Source organism: Cibotium barometz, chromosome 27, assembly GCF_041138505.1.
Source record: "Cibotium barometz isolate CiBa-2024 chromosome 27, ASM4113850v1, whole genome shotgun sequence".
Classification (NCBI taxonomy): Eukaryota; Viridiplantae; Streptophyta; class Polypodiopsida; order Cyatheales; family Cibotiaceae; genus Cibotium; species Cibotium barometz.
Window position 1 is genome coordinate 54,661,103 of NC_141072.1, and position 23,009 is coordinate 54,684,111.

Sequence of the window (23,009 nt, forward strand, 5' to 3'; positions counted from 1 at the left end):
GCAATAGGGAGGGCGGGGGTTCAAGTCATGTAGGGGAAAGGGAAAGAGAGGAGATTCAGCAGAGAGAGAGAGAGTTATGTTGCTGCCTTGGGGGCCTGAGGAAGGGTGGGTGGGAAAAAGGAGGCGAAGAGACGGGCCAGCCCAGGCGGGAAAGAGAGGCGGCCGAACAGCGAAAAGGGAGAGGGGGAGAGAGAGAGAGAGAGAGCAGGGAAGGGCGGGGCGGCGCAGAAAGCGAAGGGGGGGCAGGGCAGCGCAGAAGCAGGGCAGGGCGGCGTAAGGGGGCAGGGCGGCAGAAAGCGAAGAGAGGAGAGAGAGAGAGATGCAGCGCAGGGGCGAAGGGGGGCAGGGCGGCAGAAAGCGAAGAGAGGAGAGAGAGAGATGCGGCACAGGGGCGAAGGGGGGCAGGGCGGCAGAAAGCGAAGGGAGGAGAGAGAGAGAGAGAGAGAGAGAGAGAGAGAGAGAGAGCGAGAGCGAGAGATGGAGATGGATCAATTGATTGAGGTCTTATGGAAGGCCAAAAATAACCAAAAAGTACATTGTTTATACAATCTATAATAGAAATGACATGGCAAAGCCTCGTTACTAATGAGCAAGAGTAACTGTATTAAAGCCCATTCAAAACCCTTCAAAGTTTATGTCATCTGAATGTAGATTGTTTTGGTGCTCTTCGCTTCATAGATTAGATCCTTTGGCCATGATATAGCTTTCTATCTCACTTCTACCATATCTACTTGTTTCTTCTTGTGTCTAAAACAAAGACAAAAACAAAGTGTGTTACCATTCAACATGACCTTCAAGCCTGAAAATGCCAGATCTAACAATCTAACTGCAAGGCCAGAACAAACTTACCGACTCAAGGCAACGGATATCTGTGCTCCCACCCTAGCATTGTTCTTCACCAGCTCAATATCTGTCATTTAGTTAAGTAGCATCCCTCCACAAAAGTAGAGGTCTCTCAAACAAAAATAGAGCATAAATAAATCTTCTTGTCCAAGGATACTTGCAGCAAGTGAGGCTCCACCAGTAAGTTCACTTACTCTTTTGAGCAGAAAAGGGGTTATTGCACTCCCACAAACATGTTGATCCCTAAGAAATCATAATCACATAAGATGAGGTGAGTAGGCATGTAGTGTACTTCCTTTAAAATTAAAGGGAGTGGTGCCGTGGACGTGCAACTCCTAGAAGCACAGAAGGATATGAGAGAAAGAAAGAAAGATATATTATGCGTCTACTAAAGACCCAATGGGCCTATGAGACCAAAGTGGTACAATAATGTCCATGGCATATCTCATCATGGAATGGAAAATAAAACAGAATGAAAACATAAATATAGCTATCTCACACAGAAGGATGAGAGAGAGAGTCTTTTGATGCCATAGTCAAGCCAGTGAACCGCATACGATATGATGGCTTATACATACAGGGAATGGGACTTTATCCCAGGATCTCTTGATTAGGAGCCTGATAGGTGTGTGCACGCACGCACGCACATGCCTGCACACACACCCACACACACACACATTTTTTTTGGGGTGAAAGAACTGTTATGTTTATTAATTAAATGTAGAAAGGAGTGTGTCTCACTGCAAGACACACACTACTCATCAGAAACAGTGATAAAACCCCTCTCACGGATTGTAAGGAAGCTCTCCAAGATCATGGCAATCTTGAAGAGACAGAAGAGGAGATCTCTTGAAGTGAAGCAAGAGAAATCAGCAATATGAAAGATAAGATGATTCCAGGCCATGTAGATGATCCACAGAGCCCAGAATCTCATCCAAGAAAAGGTGTATAATCTGGTAATGGTGGTGAAACTGTGGAAAACAACTAGAAGTCTTGACCGAATCTTTGACCTAGAAATTTGATGCTTAAACGTGTCAAGAGATTCTAGAGGAACTGAACGAGCAGAGGGGCAAAACCATAGCACGTGGAGGACTGTTTCTTGTGTTCGAGAGCATCTTCTATAATCCGGTGATGCAATGCACCTACGGGCTAAGAAAACCCCAACCGGCAGTGCTCCCACCACACCTCTCCATAGAAAGACCTTTTTCTTAAGAGGGAGATTACTTTTCCAAATACATGAGAGCACATCACGCCACCACCTTTGAGGCTTGTTTAGATGCCATAAGAGATCGCCATGTTGCTGAATCCATGGAGGAGGCAATAACAAGTGATATGCTTTCGCAACAAAAAGCAAAGGCATAGGAAAAGAGCGGAGTTGAGGCCTCCTTGGAACAAATGACCAATCATCTCGTCTCTCTTGGGTTTCAAGAGGAGGCATATAGGTGTAATGGGGCAAGCAATTCCACTACTGTATTCCAAATTTGCCTATGATGCATACCCAATCCAAGTCATTGCCTCACTTCAAGGAAGGAAAGTAGCATGCCATGCATATCAACCAAATCATCTATGCTATGCAATCCATGTGCATGAAGGAAATAAGATCTGCGAGGCTCTAAAGTGGCCAGAGGCTCTTGAAACACCCTACTCCAATGAATGTTTTCGAGCACAAGGAATTACCGATTGATTGCTACTGCCCATTCCAATGTAGGTATTCCAGAATAACTTGACATGGCCCATGGGAGTCTTAGCTTCTCCTGATCGGATAGGCGGAGCATTGGCCCCAACCTCTCTCGGCTGGACAGGTTTTATGTTGACGAGAGGGCTTGCAGCCATGGAGGCATGGTTGGTATTCCGGCAGGCACTACATTTTCAGATCATGCCCCAATTATTCTGTCCTTAGAGGACCCATGGAGGCATGACAAACATGCGAGCTCCATGATTCCAGACAGCCTCATTCAGGACCCCGAGATTTGTAGCCGGATTGAGCAGATATGGGCGGGACTGGACTTTTTCTCAGGATTTGCAGCATGCACTTTGGATGATGGCCTTGGGGAGGTCAGTGTTTTCTTATAGGAGGCAACCCAGAGTAGATGGGAGGGATTTCGGGAGCAGGAGAGGAGTCTGAGGAGAGGCCTAGCCTCTTTACAGTGTCTCCAGGAGAGCTCCCCAGACAGCCCGTGGATTGAGAGTCGGATCGTTGCCGCCCGCATGGAGATTCGGTCCATTGAGGAGAGGAGGGTGGAGTATAGATACCATGCGAGGGCTTCATTTTGGACTCGGGCCGGTGACAGAGTTACTAGAGACTTCTTTGAGATAGCCGGCCCACACAAGAGGAGAGACGGTATTCACAAGCTACGTGGCCAAGATGGAGCTATTGTTTCTGACCCCCCGCAAGTGAGAGCCATCACCACGGATTTCTTCCGATCTCTGCTCATTGGTGCCCCATTATCCCCTCAGGTGACGGATGCGCGCGAGAGAGTCTCGAGGCACACAAGAGAGGTGGTTCCCCCCTCCCTTCGGTCTTTCTTATTGTCCCTTTTCACTGCAGAGGAGCTGGCGGAGGCGGTGAAGGCATTACCCAGGTGCAAATGCCTGGGGGCGGATGAGCTTCCTGTTTCTTTCTTTCTTTGCCATTGGGACCTCATGGAAGGTGGCCTTCGCGCTGCCTTCAATGAGATTATGCTCACATGTGCCATGCCAGAGAGGCTCACAGATACATTTGATTCCCAAGGAGGGTGGTGATAGATTGGAGATCCGGCAGTGGAGATTCTAGGGACGGCCTCCAAGATTCTGGCCAAGGCCATCAGCAAGCGACTTCAGTCTTCCCTCCCAAACTTGATCCATGACACTCAGACTGGTTTTGTTCAGGATCAGAGTATTCTGGACAACATCTTTACCTTTTGGCAGGCAATAGCATTGGCCAAGATGCGACAGCAGGACCTTATTGTGCTACTCCTAGACTTTAAGAAAGCTTATGACAAGGTGGATTGGAGCTTTCTAGAGGGCACTATGAGCCATGGGATTCCCCATGGAGTGGATTCATGGAGTCTCAGAACTTTATTCATCACCTCACAGCTAGGTTCTCATTCACGGAGCCCGAGGCGACAGATTCCCCCTTTCCCGCTCGGTTCGACACGGTTGTCCTCTGGCACCGTACCTCTTTCTTTTTGCCGCCAATGCCACGAGTAGTTTTCTCTCCGCCCAGGAGACCGAACTTCAGGGATTGCGCCTTCCTCTCCGCACATAGGAGTTGCTGGACTCAGAGTTTGTAGACAACACGGCAACCTACCTTACTGGAGATGTTGGGAATCTCCACAGGTTTGTGGAGGCGATAAGAGAGTTTATGTCGTGCATCAAGAGCACAGATCAACTCGCACAAGTCGTGTGGTTTTTGGGTAGGCTCAACACCCACCCCGACTTGGTGACCAGTTGGGGCTTTCCAGTGGATACTGAGGGGCACTCCAGTCCGATACCTCGGTTGTCAAGTAAGCATTGATATCTCTCTCGAGCAGCAGCTCTCTTTTTTTTTTCTTTTTTTTTGGGAAAAACGATCCTTCTATTAGTTAATGAGAAGACGCCATAAAGCTACAAAGCTCACCTCACAAGGAGGGATAATAAATACAGTGAACATCGGAGCTCCACCCCCGTGGCTGGCCGCTCTCTGGGGGGGGGGGGGGGGGGGGGGGGGGGGGGCTACCTAGTAGTACATGCGGGAGGTGAGAAGAGCCAAACTGGAGGCCTATAGTGCCAAGTGACATCCTCGCCCCTCGCGGTGAGGAAAGGGCCAGGCTGCCAAGTGCGGAGGAACGCCTTGCGGCGATCTCTCATGCGATCTGAGTCGCCCTGAAGTTTCCCCCAGTGTCCTCTCAAGGTGTGAATGATGTCCACCCAGAGAGCCTGTATGACCTCCGCCGATGGAGTCGCCTGGCGGTCTATGGCCTCCCTGCATCGGGCTCTCCATATGTGCCAAGCCGTCATGCTGCTAATCATCTCCCATCTGTGCCCGTCCCCCTCCTGGGAGACTGCCGAAGAGAAATCTGATGTTGGAACCACCGCCATCGCCCTGTCAGAGACCTTTTTTCAGTACACAGCGAGGCTGGGGCGGCGGATCCAGAGGCACAGGATAGCGGGCACCCCGGCGACGGCCGAGCATTGGTGGCGACAGGGGCTCTCCCTTGCCTTCCTTAGGGACTTCTGGCAGCGCCTTTGGGACAGCTTCCGGGCCCGGAAGGTGACGCTTTTTCTCTGGCTTACAACGCATAGAGGACTGGTTGTGGGGGCTCGGCTAGCTTTTGGCAGACACCCAGCGTCCTGCCCTCGGTGCGGCCATGCACAGGAGTCGCAGCGGCACTGCTTATGGGATTGCCCACAGGCACAGCAGGTCTGGCAGCGCGCTCTCAGGATGGTTTTTGCAGGCTTGCCAGGTGAGATGATGGTGACGTGGGGTGCGGTGGCTCGCCAAAGCCACTCGCCTGGATCCCACTGAAGGCGAATAAGAGGCCTGCTGTCCCAAGCCCATAATCTCCAAGAATAGTCCTCCCATATCGAGGCCGGTGAGGGGTCTACATGCCACTGTCTCTGATGAAAGCCGACCACCCGCACCCTCTGAGAGATACAACCCTGGAACTCATCCAAATCTAGTCGGGTCCTCTGAAGCTGGCCTCCCTCTCCCACCTCGAAGGTGAGTGGGGCGACTCTCTCTGTTGAGCCGCAGACCGCTAGAAGGATCTCATGCCGAGTAAAGACGCCCATCCACTGTGGAGGTGGAGGGTCCTCTACTGGAGTCCGCCACTCCCGAGGGATGGCCGCCTCAATGTCCTGCCTCATCAACTCTCTGCCCCTCATCCTGCTGAGTCTCCTCTCCTGAACCTCTAGAGGCAGCTACTGAAAACATATCCAGTGGTCTAAGGACTGGGCTCGGCCGGAGCTCAACGGGCCCCACGACACAAGAGATCGCGATCCAACCATATGACCACTGGGAAGTCGGATCAAGGGGTTCCAGATCAATGGCTGCCTCAGGCGCTCCTCATCGGTGCCCGGGGGAGTCTGGAAGAGTGACGGCCTCAGATGCTCCCAGGCCCTCAGAAGGCTAGCTGCAAAACGCTCCTCGAAACCAAGGCCCACTCCTCTGGATCGCTGCTCTGTAAAGATCCACCTGATGCTGGGGGTCCAGGGGCCGCTAAGAGAAGGAGTGCGGCTGAGAATCCTGGAAACAAGAAACTCCTTCCACGGCTCAGCGCCTAGTAGGAGGCCACGAACCACCAACTTGCCAAGCAAAGCTCGGCTCTGACAAATAGGATCAACTATGCCCAGTGAAGACTACACAGGGTTAGGGTTAGGGTTTACAGAAAGAAAACAGACATGGAAAACAAGCAGGGAGTGAACACGACTGCAGTAGATTTCTCAATGATTGAAAAATGTGAAGTACAAGCCACATGATAGTGACCCCTAAAGGATAAGTGTTCACATGACCGGCCATAAATGTGCCGGGTGGACCAAAACACTTATAAACTGCATATAAGTGAAAATGAACTAAACTGGGGGAAAAAACCTCCACTAACTGAAGTAAAAAGTGCCCCAGTAACCTACTGATGATCACTAGCACTCCTCTGGGTGCATACACAGCATAAAACCCAACAAACCCCCCTGGAGTGATATGTGATCACTGTACATCATCCACCAAAAGGAAACAAATTCAAAGCATTGCGGAATGCTTCAAATTTCGGACGTGGTAATGCCTTGGTGAAGATGTCTGCCACATTCTGATCTGTAGGACAGTAGATCAGACTGATATCTCCTGCCTGGAGTCTCTCCCGAACAAAATGATAGTGAATCTCAATGTGTTTCGTGCGAGCATGAAACACAGGATTCCTGGCCACAGCAATGGCACTCTGACTATCAGTATAGATAGGTGTAGGCTCCTCCACTGAAATATCCATATCAGTCATAAGACGACGCAGCCAAACACACTCAACAGTAGTAGTGTAGGCTGCTCTGTACTCTGCCTCACAAGATGAAGTGGCCACAGTGGTCTGTTTCTTGCTAAGCCAAGAAATGCATGAGGCGCCAAGGAAGAAACAATTCCCACTAGTGGAATGTCTGGTATCAAAATCACCAGCCCAATCTGAATCACTGTAAGCATGTAACTGCATGTCACCCCCCTCAGGATAAAGCAACCCAAGAGACAAGGTACCCTGCAAATAACGGAATACACGCTTCACAGCTTGCCAATGTGACAACCGTGGGCTGTGCATGAATCTGCTCAACTGAGAGACTGCATACTGAATGTCTGGCCTTGTATTACACAAGTATATGAGGCACCCAACAGCCTGAGCATATGTAGTGGCATCAAAGGAAACACTGTCATCTTGTAGTGACAGTTTCATCCCAGGCTCCATAGGAGTACTAATAGGCTTGCAATCCTGAAATTTAAACTTCTCCAGAAGTTTAGCAACATAACGTGATTGCAACAACCCAATGCCTCTGTTATCCTGCACAAACTGTATGCCCAAATAGTAATGTACAAGGCCCAAGTCAGACATGTCAAATGTCTGTTGCAGTATCTCTTTAAATGCTGTAATTTTGTCATCATTTGATCCCATGAGCAAGAGATCATCCACATAAAGACTGATGACCAGCAGATCTGTCTCTTCTTTCTTCACATACAAAGTGGTCTCTGATGGACTGTTCACAAATCCCTGAGTGAGTAGAAAAGCATCTATTTTTGCATACCAAGCTCGTGGAGCTTGTTTCAAACCATACAAGGCCTTTTTCAGCCTGCATACTTTCCCCTCATGACCATGTTCTGCAAATCCCATGGGCTGAAAAACATAAACTTCCTCCTCGAGGTCCCCATGTAGGAATGCAGTCTTTATGTCCAACTGGTGAACAACCCAACCACGATGTGCAGCCAATGCAATGACACACCTAAGTGTCGACATACGGGATGTAGGAGCAAATGTCTCCTCATAATCAATGCCCTTCTTCTGTGCATAGCCCTTTGCAACTAGACGGGCTTTGTACGTGTCAATGGATCCATCTGCATGTCTTTTCAACTTGTAGACCCATTTAGTACCAATGGCTTTCTTGCCTTTGGGCAGATCAACCAAATCCCATGTTTGATTCTTTTTAATAGAATCAATCTCATCCTGCATGGCTTTGTTCCAATGCACATTATCTCGTGCATCCACAAATGAATCAGGCTCATCATCATCCTGTAAACTAGCTGCCATAACCAGATTCAAATCTATGATGTGTGCATGCTCATTGGTCCTTGTCTCCCTACGAGTACGACCAGCAAGAGGACCCTCTAAATGGCTGTCCTGTAGTGTCCTCAAATACCATCTAGGTATATGTCTGACCTGTGGTGCCTGCTGTCCCATATTTGGTTCAGCTTCTGGCTCATTTGGCTGCTGAATTTCTGCACCACCTACATCATTTGCTGGCTGTCCATTACCCTCATGAGTTGGATCACCAACTGTGGAATGAAACTCCATGGGTAGAAGACCTTCAAATACATCATTTTCAGCCTGATTTGACTCATAACCAGCCATGGATAATTCTGATTTTTCATCAAAAATCACATCCCGGCTGATAAATATCTTCCTGGAGAGTGGGTCATATAACCTGTAGCCCTTGCTCTCACGGCTATACCCAACAAAAATGCATTTTGTGGCTTTATCATCAAGCTTCCTCCTCAACTCTTTGGGTATGTGTGCATATGCAAGGCACCCAAAGATACGAAAATGCGATACAGAAGGCTTGCGGCCATGCCAAGCCTCAAAAGGAGTAATAGAAACCAATGCCTTTGTGGGACATCGATTCAAAATATGACAAGCACACATTACTGCTTCCACCCAAAAGATATGTGGTAGTCTTTTTGCCTTTAGCATACATCTGGCCATCTCCATGAGTGACCGATTTTTCCTTTCTGCAACTCCATTTTGCTGTGGAGTGTAAGGAGTAGTATACTGATGTTTTATACCTCTACTCCCAAGAAAAGTATTCAGCACATGTGACATATATTCCCCCCCTCGGTCAGAACGGAGAGTCTTCACCTTGCATCCAGACTCTGTCTCAGCAAGTGCTACAAAGGCCAAAAATGCATCATATACCTGTGATTTCTGTGTCAAAGGATAGACCCAGCATATACGTGAGAAGTCATCAATAAATGTTGCAAAATAAAAGCAACCACCTAATGACTTCGTCTGCATGGGACCACAAAGATCACTGTGTATAAGTTGCAACTTTGCAGTTGCTCTTAGAGCCTGATCACGTGGGAAGGAAAACCTGTGCATTTTTCCCAAAATACATCCTTCACAAATGTGATCTGGAGGCTTCTCCATGAGAGGTAGATCTGTAAACATATTATGTCGCTGCATAAGCATAAGACTACCAAAATTTACATGCCCCATGCGAGCATGCCATAACTCCGCATCAACCATAGCTGGAGTAAGAGTGAATGCATGATAAGCAGACTGATCCACTGGCTGAAATGCATCCAACTCATAAAGTCCATGACATAATGTACCAGTAAGCATCAAGGTCAAGGCATTTGCTTTGTCTCTGACCATGCATTTATCATCATCAAAGTGGACTTGCATTCCACAATGTGCTAAAGAAGAAATGGACAACAAATTCTTCTTTATCCCTGGTACATATAAGGCATCTGTAAGGCGGAGAATGGAGCCATCAATGGCTGTAAGCTGAATCTCCCCAATGCCACACACTGGATATGAAGCATTGTTGGCACACTGAACAGTTTTGCCAACAGGGGCAGGGTTAACATGAATAAACAAATCCCTTCGAGATGTGATATGCTTTGAGGCACCACTATCGAAATACCAAGTACATGCATGCTCTGTCATACTGAGTGCCTGTGAAGACCAAGAGGCATCATAGCTGCATGTATAGAAACAGTAATCCCTGTCCTCAACAAAAGAAGCAGTCTCTGGAGGAGCTTTAGGAGCATCATTAACAGACATCCCAGCTTCTTTTGCCTTCTCTCTTTGGCAATCCTCTTCCTACATTCCGTGATGTAGTGACCTGGCTTCTTACAGTAATGACATTTTCCCTTCTTCTTGGGCTGTCCATCACCTTTCTTGGTATCCTGTGAAGAACCACCATCACCTGAATTTTGATTTGCACTCTTTGGCTGAGATTTCCCTTTCCCCTTTTGACCTGTAGTAAATGCTTGTTCAGCATTTGTGTTCATATTCATATTCTTCCTCATTTGCTCCTCTTGTAGTAAGAGAGCAACAAGTTCCTGATACTTGAGGGGTTCAACAGCATTCCTCATGCTGAGGTTCAAAGAGGTATGGAAAGCCAAGTAAGATCTTGGCAAAGAGTGCAAGATGGTGGACACAAGCTGTGTCTCAGGAATAATCTCATCCACATTGATGAGTTGCTCTCTCAAATCCTGCAGCTTGTTCAAGTGGCTAGACATATCATCTCCTTCATTCATTTTCTGATTTTCCAGCTCTCTTTTCAAAAATGAGATCCTAGCCTCATTACGAGCAGCATACATTTGCTCCAAAGTCACCCATGCATTCTGTGAAGTGCCAGCTGAACGAATATGAGGTATAATGGACCTCTGAACTGACAATGCAATGAGTGACAATGCTTGTGCATCCCTGGCATCCCATGTCTTTTGAGCATTTGTTCTCTGAACAGGCAATGGCTGTCCTGGAGCCTGTACCTGTTGTCCTCGTCCACGAGCACCCCCTTGGGGAGGGGTCTCTGGAGCCAATGGACCTGGACGTGGTTCATCACCACTAACAAAATCCCAAAGACCTTTTGCCACAAGCACATTTTTCAGCATAAAACTCCACAAGGAGTAGTTCGTGCCATCCAATTTGTCTTCCTTAGACAAATATGTGAATACATCACTTTGCTGTTGATTTGCCATTATGCTTTACGCACAATGTTGTACCTGTTTACCAAAAAACCCAAAAGCAAAAACCCTGATAACAACTGTACTCCACTGAATACAGTTCACCCAAATCTGCCTGCACTCTCAATCCTCTGAATGTGCAGCTTAATGCACCAATGACTGAGTAGAGCAGCAAATGGCGTACACAATGCCAAAATGCCCCAAAAATGCCCAAATTGGCTGCACCCAAACTGTGCTAAAAACCTGTATATTTTTCTTGCTAGAAAAACTGCCTGTTGTGCCTGTATATTTTTCACAGAGAAAAATAAAAATGCCCAAAACTCAAAACCTGTAATGCTTACCAGCTGAGATAAGAGATGATGAATGTACTCGTAGACTGTTGTACTGTGCAGGTTCTTTCACGAAACCAGTCCTCTGTAAGCAAGCAGGTACTGTACGGATTCTGAGGCGACCACAGTTCTGCAGGTTCAGTCAGCGCTTCAAGTGTATGGCTGCGCAAGTACTCAAGTGACAGTAGGCACTGTCGTGTCTGCAGGCGGCGACTTGTAGTATTGTTAGCGCTGAAGGCTTAAGCGTACGGTGGCTAGTACACTTGCGCTGTACACGTGCGCTTAAGTTATAGGTGGCGTAGGCTATAACTGACGGCGCAGTACCCGACTGAAGGCGACCAGGTACGGGCAGCAGGCGCAGAGTAGATTTGACGGCGCACAGGTGTACGGGCTGAAGGCCAACAGGAGGCGACTAGACTCGGGCAAGTGGCGCTCACGTACAGCAGAAGGCGGCGCAGGCTTGGTGTACGGGCAGCATATGCTGAAGCCGGCGCTGACTCAATGTTTGTAGACTGTACGGGCAGAAGCAGCAAATGTACGGGTGTTGAGCAAAGCTTCAAAAGCTCTGATACCAATTGAAGACTACACAGGGTTAGGGTTAGGGTTTACAGAAAGAAAACAGACATGGAAAACAAGCAGGGAGTGAACACGACTGCAGTAGATTTCTCAATGATTGAAAAATGTGAAGTACAAGCCACATGATAGTGACCCCTAAAGGATAAGTGTTCACATGACCGGCCATAAATGTGCCGGGTGGACCAAAACACTTATAAACTGCATATAAGTGAAAATGAACTAAACTGGGGGAAAAAACCTCCACTAACTGAAGTAAAAAGTGCCCCAGTAACCTACTGATGATCACTAGCACTCCTCTGGGTGCATACACAGCATAAAACCCAACACCCAGGCCGCCTCTCTCCCTCGGCTGAGTGATCACAGCCCATGCCACCTTGGCCCTGGCGGGCCGCCCGTCGCCACCGGACCAAAGAAAGTTCCTGATGAGCCTCTGCACCTGGCCAATGCACGCCCGAGAGAAGGCCCAACAAGAAGTGATGTACCACATGGTAGCAAGCAAAACCTGGTTGGCCACAACCACTCGGCCAGCCAGAGATAAACGAGCGGTACTCCAATACAGAAGCTTCTTCCGAATGCTCAGAAGAAGGGGGGCTATCTGCTGCTCCGGAGATATGTCAATGCCCACATAGCATCCCAAATAGCGCACTGTAGTGCCGGGGGCCAACCACTGAAACCCATCAACTGGCCTCCAAGCGGGGGGGGGGGCACAGAACTGACCCACAACCCACACGACTTGTGCCAGTTGATCAAAGCGCCCGAAGCTCTGCAAAACCTGTCCATGGCTGAGGCGAAGCGGTGGAGGTTCTCCTCCCCTCCCTGAAGATAGACAGCAGTGTCATCCGCAAACTCCGAGTCTAGGAGCTCCTCCGAGGTGCGGATGGGGAGCTGGAGGCCCCGCAAACCTGTATCCTGTGCCGTCAAGAAAGTGCTCATGGCCTCCGCCACAAAAAGAAAAAGAAAGGGCGCCAAGGGGCACCCCTGCCGCACCGAGCGCGAGAGCTGGAACCTCTCTCCGCGCACGCCCTGTATCAGCACCTGGCTATGAGCCGATGTGTAGAGTGCAGAGACCCCATGGATCCACTGAGGGAGGAAGCCCATCCTCTCCATAGTGCCTTCCAAGAAGGCCCAGTCCACCCGATCATATGCCTTCTCGAAGTCGAGAAGGAGCATTGCCAGATCCTCTTGCCGAAATCTAGCCAAAGCCGTAGCCTCCCAGAAAGAGAAGATGTTATCCAGGATGCTCCTATCCTGGATGAAGCCTGTCTGCGTGGAGTGGATGATGTCCGGAAGGTGAGGCTGAAGCCGCCTGCTGATCGCCTTAGCTAGGACCTTGTAGGCCGTGCCTAGCAAGGTGATCGGTCTCCACTGTCTAATCTCCAGTCTGTCTCCTCCCTCTTTGGGGATCAAGTGAATCAACCCCTCTGCCATGCTGTCTGGCATGTCTCCCGACTCCATGATCTCCTGGAATGCCAATCTGAAACCCCTATGCAAGAGACCCCAGTACCTCTGGAAGAAAGCCACTGAGAGACCGTCCTCTCCTGGGCATTTGCCCCGAGGAAGTGCCTGAAGAGCCGCCTCCAGTTCCGCATCCGAGAAGGGGGAGAGAAGGGAGTGCTGCAAATGGGCCGGCACAACCGGTCTCGTGAAGCTCCAGATTGCCTCCCGAGCCTCTCTCACCCTGTCATCTGCTGGCTCAGCAGAGAGCAGATCCCTGTAAAAATCTGTGGCGATCGCCCGAACCCTGGGGGGATCCACCACTACCTGGCCATCAGCCTGCCGAAGACGCCTGAGACCCTCTCGTCTGAAGCAAGGCCCTGTCACCTCAAAGAAATCCTGAGTCACTCTGTCTCCAGCCTGTGTCCAAAAAGATGCCCGAGCATGGAATCGGAACTCCACCCTCCTCTCCTCCATGGATCTGATCTCTGTGCGAGCTGACTCCATCTGCTCTGAAATCCAAGGGCTCGTAGGATCCCTCTCTTGAAGTCTCTGAAGGGAAGCTAGACTCCCCCGCAGGCTCCTCTCTTGCTCTCTGAAAGCCTCCAGACGGTCCAGGGCAGCCTGTCTAAGCATCCTACTGATCTCCTGCAAACCCTTGTCAAGATCGCTGGCTGCCGATCCTCTCCTGAACTGAAGCTCTTGCCAGACCTGCTCAACTCTGGTCGCGATCTCGGGCTCCTCTATGAGACAATATGGAATCCGGACGCTCTGGCCTCGCTCTCCTCTCGTAGGGTCCTCGATCTGGAGAAGCACTGGAAAGTGGTCTGAAAAAGAAGAGCCTGCAAGTATACCCACAGTGCCACCTCTATCGCAAGCCCACTCATCAATGTAAAACCTGTTGATGCGGGAAAGGTTAACTCCTGTGGCCCGTCTATCCGAGCGCAAGAAAGATAAACTCCCCTGCATCCTGCCAAACTCCGAGAGAGTCCACGGATCCTGGCCTCTCACCTGCAGCACTAGCTCCTCCCAGGCAGCGAGCTCCGGCCCATGAATGGTCTCCTGGCTGCCCCCCATCCTGTCCTCTGCATCCTCCAGCATGTTGCAATCCCCCCCTAGGCACCAATGGTCTGCCATGGGGAGGGACTGCCTAATGGTGCTCCAGAACTCAGCTCTCCCGGTCGCCCCATTAGGGGCGTAGAAGTTGAGGAAGCCAATGCGGTCTTCCCCAACACGAAGGATGATCCACTGCGCTCGACCCTGAACCAGAGTGCCAGAATCCACAACCTCGGATAGAAGCTGCTCGCTGACTGAGATGCATACTCCACCCTGGTTCCCCTGGGAGCCATATGCCGGTGACCAAAAAGTGTGACTCCTGCCTGGCAAGATCTTCCCGCAGGTGCGGGTGCGCCCGGCAGAAAGGTGGTGCTCTTGGATGAAAAGGATATCTATGGGCCCTCCAAAGTGAGCCCTCTGGATCTCCTGGCGAAGTCTGCCCCGACCAATGTAGCAGCGATGTCCAACAAGACCCTGGATGTTCCATGAGAGGATCCTCATGGATGAGCTATGGCAAGTGAAGCAGCCGCCACTGGCTCACCCCTCTCAGCCGGCCCGGATGAGCTGTCCTCCACTCTGTGAGTCTTGGGCGCCGGCTTGGAGAGAGAATAGTCACTGTCTTGTCCGGGTGCGGAGTCTCTCCAAAAAGAGGGTGACCTATCTCTGTGTCCAGCCCCACTCCACCTTCGCCCTGTCCAGGGCCTAGGCGTGAGACCAATCCTCTGCATATATGTATCTAAAGGTAGGCTGCATCCTCGTGGAGGAGAATCAGCAGCACCGCCTCAACTGAGGTGTGGACCGGATCCGCCCGCCAATCTCCTATACCAAACAAGCTCATGCGGGCTGAGTGTAATCGGGTCTGCAATAGGTCCGTGAGCCCCAAGTCACTGAAGTGGTGAGAAAACTCCAGTATCTGATCACGCAAAACTTCCTCTACAGAGTTGCAATCCCATGCTGTGTCTGGGGCAACACTGAGAGGAGAGGAGAAGGCCACCGTGCTGCTCACCTCTGAAGGAGAACGAGAGGGATGGCACACCACGCATACTCGCAAGGGCGCGACTAGTGTCTCGTACGGGCCAGCATCCAGCTCGAGACACCTGAAGAAACCGTAAACCACTGGGAGCCCCATCACTCGCGAGGGCCCCCCAGGGGAGGCTCTGTGGCGGGCGAAGCTAGGATCGCCATCTCCACCGGCCCGGAGTGGCGGTGGAACAGCCGCTGAACTGAACTCTAGCCTACCCAGCTGCGCTGCCCCGAGGCAGTGGGTGGTCTGGAGGAGTATCCTGGAGAGGCCGAGGGAGGGATGGTGGCTCGCGGAGAGGGGGGGGGAGAGCGAGGAGAGGATGGAGAGGCATCTACCAGAGGAGAGGTGTCAGGGGGGCCGCCGAGGGAGGCGGGAGGGGGGGGAGAGGGGGGGGGAGAGGGGGGGTGGAAGGAGTGCTCTCCGAGTGAGGGGAAGAGGGGCTGGGGGTCACGGAGTGCGGCCCGGGATCCTCAGGAATCTGCTCCATGGAGGGAGCGGGGCCCCCCGCGGGGGAGGCGGAAGCGGGGTCTCCACATGGGGGGCTCCACCGGCGGCCTTAACGGGCACTGAGACTGAATCCTCGTCCATCGAGGTGGGACCTGCTGGCCGCCTATCCCTGACTGGAGCATAAGTGCGGGTAGGTGCCTGGGCGCCAGCCGGAGTCGCATGTCCGCCATCCTGTGCTGCCTGCAGGCGTCTGCGACGGTCCCTGCGGGCCGGGCGTTTCGCCGGCGAACCTCTCCGCATCGGACGGCTACACACTATCTTGCAGACCAAGGAGGAGGCCTCAAGAGCGGATACTGTGGAAACAAACAATTGATGATCTGCATCTGTGAACTCCAAACGGAGACCGGAATCGGCAGGGGTAGTCGGAGCGGCTTCCATGGAGTCCTCCAGAGGGAAAAGGCCAGAGACCGGGGTCACCAACGGGAGGGACACAGCCCTACGAGGAAACGGCGAGGCGGAAGGAGAGAGGATAGCGGGGGCGAAGCGGGGGGGGGGGGGGGGGGGGGGGGGGGGGAGGGGGGAGCTGAGGCGGGGGAGGAGAAGGGCTTGCACACCAGTTTTCAGAAAGCACTCTTATACCTCAGACCTGGCAGGAAAATTAGCCAGGATGATGCCTCGAGCAGCAGCTCGCTCTGTTTCTTCTGAATATTCGGAAGAAGCTTCTATATTGGAGCTCGGTGAGGCTATCCCTAGCAGGCAGAGTGGTGGTGGCGAACCAAGTACTGCTTGCCACCATGTGGTACATCACCTCATGCTGGGTCTTTTCTAGGGCTTGTATTGGCCAGGTTCAGTGTTTGATCCGGAACTTCTTGTGGGCCAGAAGTGATGGGAGGCCAGCCAGGGCCAAGGTGGCATGGAGGGTGATCATTCAGCCACATGGCAGAGGGGGACTTGGCCTCATTGATCCAGCTATACAGAGCCGTGCCCTGCTGGGCAAGTTGATTGTCAGAGGACTCCTACCTAGTGGTGAGCCTTGGAAGGATTTCCTCTTGGCCTGGATTTCAGCCCGCACTCCGAGCCTTGGAGGCCCGTGGCCGCAGAGTACTGGATCTTCACAAAGATGCGAGCCTATGGTTATAGTCCTACCTTTGAGGACAGATTCGCAGCCAGTCTACTTCATTCCTGGGATCATCTCACGCCGGCCCTCAGACAGAGCCCTCAGACAGATTGTTCTAGTGGCCTCAAAGAAGCAACTTCGGCAACCTTTGATCTAGAACCTTCTGATCCGTTTACCCAATGGCCACATGCTAGGGGCCCAACCGCACATATCCTGGGGCGCCTTGAGCATGGGACCAGCCAGGTCTCTTGGAGATTGGGTTGCACACAGGCAGTTACCTCAAGAGGAGCAGGAGAGAGGCCTGACAAGGATCCGGGGTAGAGAGGCTCAGCATCGACATTGGCTGCTATTCCTCCGGAGTGGCTGACACCGATTCCATACCCGACCCCCCAGTGTGGCTAGGCGTGTTCACCAGACACGATATCCTCGTGGCGGTCCATGAAGCAGATGAGAACAGTGGTCTGCTCACTTTTCCTATCAGATTACATAGCATATTAGAGAGATCAGAGCACCGCTTGGAGGATTTCAGAGGCTACACCTTGCAGAGGGTGAGGGTGATTGGTTTTCGGGCACGGGCATGGCACATAGATCCACCACCGGCCAAGATGGCCAGGGAGAGATTTTGGCGGTTATGGATCTCGGAGTGCTGATCATGCAGTTGTAGTGGGACCCTGGAGAGTGGACATGGCAGATCAAGTGGAGACTCTAGATGCCCCTTTCTTTGCATATACAGTGCGGCTCGGCCGCAGGATCCAGATGCCAGAGAAAGATGGCACACCGGCAACAGCAGCACACTGGCACTCTCAGGGCCTATCACAGCGCTTCCTTTCAGATTTTTGGAAGAGGCTTTGGGACAGCTTTCGGCAGAGGAAGATCGCTCTCTTCCTTTGGTTGACGGCACACAGGAACCTAGCGGTGGGTACTTGGCTGGCAGTCCGAGGTCAGTCAGTAGCTTGCCCGAGGTGTGGCCACCCTCAGGAGTCTCAGCAACATGCATAGCAACCTGGCACATCTGGCGTGCTAGATGTAGCGAGGCCATCGAGGGTACCCACACTCCGCCGTTTGAGATCATCAGGAGCATATGGCTCCACATCATTCACACCCTTCACAGTCAGTGGGGGAAGTTGAAGGGAGGTTCTGACCGTATGCGGAAGCGGCGGGAAGCCTTCTTGAGACTTTGGAGGCCTACCCCTTTCCTCACACTGCACAGATAGAGGCGGTGACCCCATTTGGCATTACAGACCACCTGTGTGGTTGTTCCCCCCCCCCCCCCCCTCCCCTTGCATGAGATAGCCTTCTCCTCATAGAGCGGCCAGCCGGAGGAGAAGCATCTCTTCCCCTTATGATCAATTGTGTTTCCCACCCTTACATGAGGCCAGTTTGTGTTTAGCCCTTCGCGGTTGTACTTAGCCCTTTGTGGCTGTTTTTTTTCTTTAACTAATTGAAGGATCTTTTTCCCAGAAAAAAAAAATGGTGGCGGATTGTCTGCCCATGCACGCTTAATCTCTGAGAAACCTTCCTGTAGAGTGTTTGCAAAATGCTGCACAGCTGAATTATCATAGGAATGATTACTAAGGTCTGAGGTCGAGACACCTGAAGCTTTCATCTTCTTAGATCTACCATAAACATGGAGAACTTCAGAGGAACCACCAAGAAGCTTCTGCGCATAGGATTCCATTATGAGCTTCACTGTACACGGACCCTTTCTCTCTCTCTCACACACACACACACTCACAAGGGGATGTACAGAGAAGAGAAACAAAAGGCAAAAATCAAAGGGTTGCAAGAAGTTACACACACACACACACACACACACACACAGTTTTCGTACGTTGCTTCTAGCAGAGCCCTATCAATTGCTGACTCGATGGGCTTTGCAACTGCTGCATGCTCTTCTGGTATTGGTACTCCTATGAGCACTCCACTTTGCAAGTCCAATGCAAGGCTTGCACCTATTTAAAATATTGGAAATTAGTTATAAATACCAAACCTGGTGCTTTAAATAATCTGTCATAAATACAAAACCTGCTGATTAAATTAATGGCAATCGGTCATAGATAGAAATCCTGCTGCTGCTTCTCCACCTGCCTGTCCCATTTCCCCCCCTCCTCCTCCCTTTCGAGCTAGCAAGAAAAAGCTTTATTTTGTGTCCAAAAATCCTTAATCCCTCACAACTCTCTAACATCATTCCCAGCTCTGTCTAGGCCAAATTTTATAAAGGTGTCAAAGTCAACTTACCAATTAATTCTGCACATTCAACTGGGGTATCCACACAACAAGGAACCTGGTTCAAGCAGTACATCACACTTCAGCGAACTAGTGCAGTGCATAGACATGTTTCTATTGGATGAAGGACAAATAATCACATAATAAAGGTAGGCATCTTACTTTGCATCCACTTCTACGAGTGAAGAAAGCTGGAAACTCTTCAGTCCCATAGCCTATGACCGGAACTCCTTGAGTCTCCTACAGAAAATCAAAGGCAAGAGAATGAGTGCAATTGGTTTTCTGGCTTAAGGTCTTTAATTTGCTAAGAGCTCTACCGTCTCAATGAGCTGCCTATGACATGGAGGCCATAACACTATAATGAAGACGTGCAACAATGGCCTCGCTCAAACCCATATTATATGTTACATGATGTGAAGTAGAGAACAGTATAAGACGCTCAAACATTTTTAAAAAATTGTGTGAAGTTATCTTACAAGATACTCTAGAGTTCTAGGAATGTCAAGAATTGACTTGACACCTGCACAAATGACCGCAACCGGAGTTCTTCCAAGCTCTGTTAAGTCAGATGAGACATCCATTGCTGCACATAAATCAACAAGTTAGAAGCTTCAATCGAGAGAGAGAGAGAGAGAGAAATGTTATGAAATGAAATGTTATATTAACGTCTTCAAAAGGCCGAAGTGACCTATGAGACCAAAGTTACAACCATGTGACATCTCATACACTGTCTGGAAAAGAAAAGAAAGAACTGAAGGTAAGTATCTAGCCCCACAATACATCAGTAGGGGGCATCCGGAAGCAACAACTAGGGAGAGTGGGAAGCTAATGCTACTAGTCAAAATGGGGTACATGAGTACATGGATACATAAATACATGAATATGGGGGAGTACAAAAGTGGCAGTGACTACAACAGTATATGGCTGGAGTCGTAATCATCCTAGAGAGAGAGAGAGAGAGAGAGAGAAAGCTGTATTTTCGTCTACTAGAGGACGAACTCTACCTATTAGACAAATCAATGTACAACTGTCAATATCTTCTGGATGTCTAGAAAAAAAAGGACAAAATCAACATGAAATAAAGTATGAAAGTACTGAGCTAGTGGGGGGGGTGTGATGGATGGAGCACTACTGCTAGAGGCTCAGTATGCAACCTATATGCGCAGGGTATACAAGAATGCAATGCAGATCTGTCTAGCTCCAACCAGTACCATAATGGGGGTGTAATATGTGATACATAGGCGATGGCGAGGCAAAAATACCTCGGAGCATGATCTCCGGGTGTGAGTGTGAGTGAGCTAGCCGCTCTTGGATATGGTGCTGATGTCGAGCCCGTATCTCTATGATCTCCCTCTGATGTAGTCTGGGAGTCAGGTAGCCTGGTGCTCTCGGTCTCCGTCTGGCTCGAAGGTCCGTAGTGCGCTGAAGTGTAACCCCCTCCTGTGTCAGGGTAGGCACTGGGATAGATCTCTGGAAGAAATCAGTGAGTTGGAGCTGTCGCCCACCTCTCCCTGTGGTAAGAGTCCATATCAATGTCTCTCTGTGGCGCTGTGTCTCTAACAAGAACTGGACAAATCTGCGCTAGTCTGCGGACTCCATGATCTGGTGGAGTGAGGGATGTCCATTGAAGATGGTGGTGTATCTCTCTCTAATGACACTATATGTCTGCATACATAATGTTCCTCACTCTCAACCTCCTCCTGGCATAGTTTGCATACCCTCTCTGCTCTGGGGATCCGTGCTGCCCTACCTGCCTCAATCTCAAGCTGATGTGATGACACTCTGAGCTGGCCAATCGCCACTCGGGCACTGTGAGGCATGTACACATCCATGTATCCAGGTCTCTGTATGAATCCATCCGCTGAGATACGCATACGCATACACTAAGAGAGAGAGAGAGAGAGAGAGAGAAATGAAATGAAATGAAATGATATATTAACGTCTTCAAAAGGCCAAAATGACCTATGAGACCAAAAAGGTTACAACAATTGGTGGATCTGATACAATGTCTGTGTAAGAAAAGCTAAAAACAACTAACTGAAACTGAAATAACTATGAGGAAAAGTAAGGTACTAGGAGCTCCTAAGAGAGAGAAAGAAAAGAAAGAAAGAAAGATATATTAACGTCTACGAGAGGCCAAAGTCGGCCTATGAGACAAAATAATACAACTGTGTTCTTCCGGTCATCGGAAGAAAAGAAAGAAAAGAAAAAGTGTGCATGTGTTTGGATACAACTGTGAATCATCATGGATCGGTGGAGCCCATATACAAACAATATAAGGGGGGGTGGGGATGTGGATGGAGTGCTAAGGCAAGATGCATCTCTATATGCTGAAGGGGTAGTACAAGCATGCTATGCAGATCTATGTCTAACTTCATCCAGTGCCATAAGAGGGATATAAGATATCATACATTGCCGATGCTGAGGCTGTCAATGGCGTGAACATGTACCCTAAGTCTGAATGAAAGCGAGCTAGCCTATCCTGTGTCTCCATCTGGTGTCTCATTCGGATAGCTGCTATCTCTCGGTGACGGAATCGGGGTGCTCTATGTCCAGTCTGTCTAGGTCTCCTCCTGGCTCTCAATTCCTCTGTTCTCTGTGCGGTCACCCCACGTGGTACATCAGCTGGCACTGGCATAGCTCTCTGGAAGAAATCTGTGAGCTGGAACTGTCTCCCACCCCTAGTGGAAGCGGGTGTCTGGAGGAGTCTCTCTCGAGAACTATGAAGCTCTAGTAGTAGTCTGCCAAGCTGTCGCTGGTCCGAGGCCTCCAACAACTGATGTAGTGAAGAGTGCTCCTCAAACAATCCTGCATATCTATCTCTGACCCCCTGGTGGGCTCTACATCTACATACAAAGTGATCCTCAATCTCCACCTCCTCGCGGCACAATCTCCATATCCGCTCAGCTCTGGGAACCCGTGCCGCTCTCCCAGCCTCTATCTCTAGCTGATGTGATGAGACAGGACATATGGCAGCACTACATACAGGAGACATGGACAACACCAGAGAGAGAGAGAGAAAATGAAATGAAATGAAATGATATATTAACGTCTTCAGAAGGCCAAAATGACCTATGAGACCAAAAAGGTTACAACAATTGGTGGATCTGATACAATGTCTGTGTAAGAAAAGCTAAAAACAACTAAACAACTAACTGAAACTGAAACAACTATGAGGAAAAGTACGGTATTAGGAGCTCCTAATGGATAACATCTGGGAGGAAAACTCCAACAACAAAGGTAAGCATCATACATATCACTATCCAAAGATATCTCTCATCGGTCGATGGCGGATATCCTCAATGTCCTCCATGGTGAGTACTCTGACTGGACGTCTCCCATGACGTGCTAGTATGGTCCTGATCCTCTGTTGTAGTCTCCGCCGATGTCGAGATGGGCCTCTCATCTTGGGGCGCCTGGACCGCCCCAGCTCTATAGCCCGATCAATCAGTGTACCTCTGGTGCGGCTGTACTCTGGGGCTATCTGCAATGCCTGCTGGCCTGGCTACTCAATCTCTGGTCGAAAGAAAGATGTATTAACGTCTACTAGAGGCCGAACTCGACCTATGAGACATGTAATGTACAACTGTCAATGTCTTTTGGATGTCTAGAAAAAAAAAGGACAAAATGAACATGAAATAAACTATGAAAGTTTTGAGCTAGTGGGGGGGTGTGATGGATGAAGCACTACTGCTAGAGGCTCAGTATGCAATTTATATGCGCAGGGTATACAAGAATGCAATGCAGATCTGTCTAGCTCCAACCCGTACCATAATGGGGGTGTAATATGTGATACATAGGCGATGGCGAGGCAAAAATACCTCGTAGCATGATCTCCGGGTGTGAGTGTAAGTGAGCTAGCCGCTCCTGGATATGGTGCTGTTCCTCACTCTCAACCTCCTCCTGGCATAGTCTGCATATCCTCTCTGCTCTGGGGATCCATGCTGCCCTACCTGCCTCAATCTCAGGGTGGTGTGATGACACTCTGAGCTGGCCAATCACCACTTGGGCACTGTGAGGCATGTACACATCCATGTATCCAGGTCTCTGTATGAATCCATCCGC

General features: G+C 50.1%; 1 protein-coding gene across 5 annotated transcripts in view; it reads right to left on the reverse strand.

The window, feature by feature from the left end:
- Positions 1 to 475: 475 nt before the first annotated feature.
- LOC147623534 (pseudouridine-5'-phosphate glycosidase-like) overlaps positions 476 to 23,009 on the reverse strand; it is a 114,929-nt gene continuing 92,395 nt past the window's right edge. For 3 of the 5 annotated variants that reach the window (XM_086821717.1, XM_086821716.1, XM_086821718.1), the window contains exons 8-14: positions 19,421 to 19,527; positions 19,107 to 19,184; positions 18,957 to 19,002; positions 18,550 to 18,670; positions 1,001 to 1,086; positions 850 to 910; positions 476 to 747 (exon numbers count right to left, since the gene is read on the reverse strand). In XM_086821717.1, the coding sequence (XP_086677843.1) occupies positions 708 to 747; positions 850 to 910; positions 1,001 to 1,086; positions 18,550 to 18,670; positions 18,957 to 19,002; positions 19,107 to 19,184; positions 19,421 to 19,527 (539 nt within the window). In that variant the 3' untranslated portion in view covers positions 476 to 707. Of the gene's footprint in view, positions 748 to 849; positions 911 to 1,000; positions 1,087 to 18,532; positions 18,671 to 18,956; positions 19,003 to 19,106; positions 19,185 to 19,420; positions 19,528 to 23,009 lie in introns of all 5 variants that reach the window. The other 2 variants (XR_015269393.1, XR_015269392.1) reach the window with 2 other exon arrangements.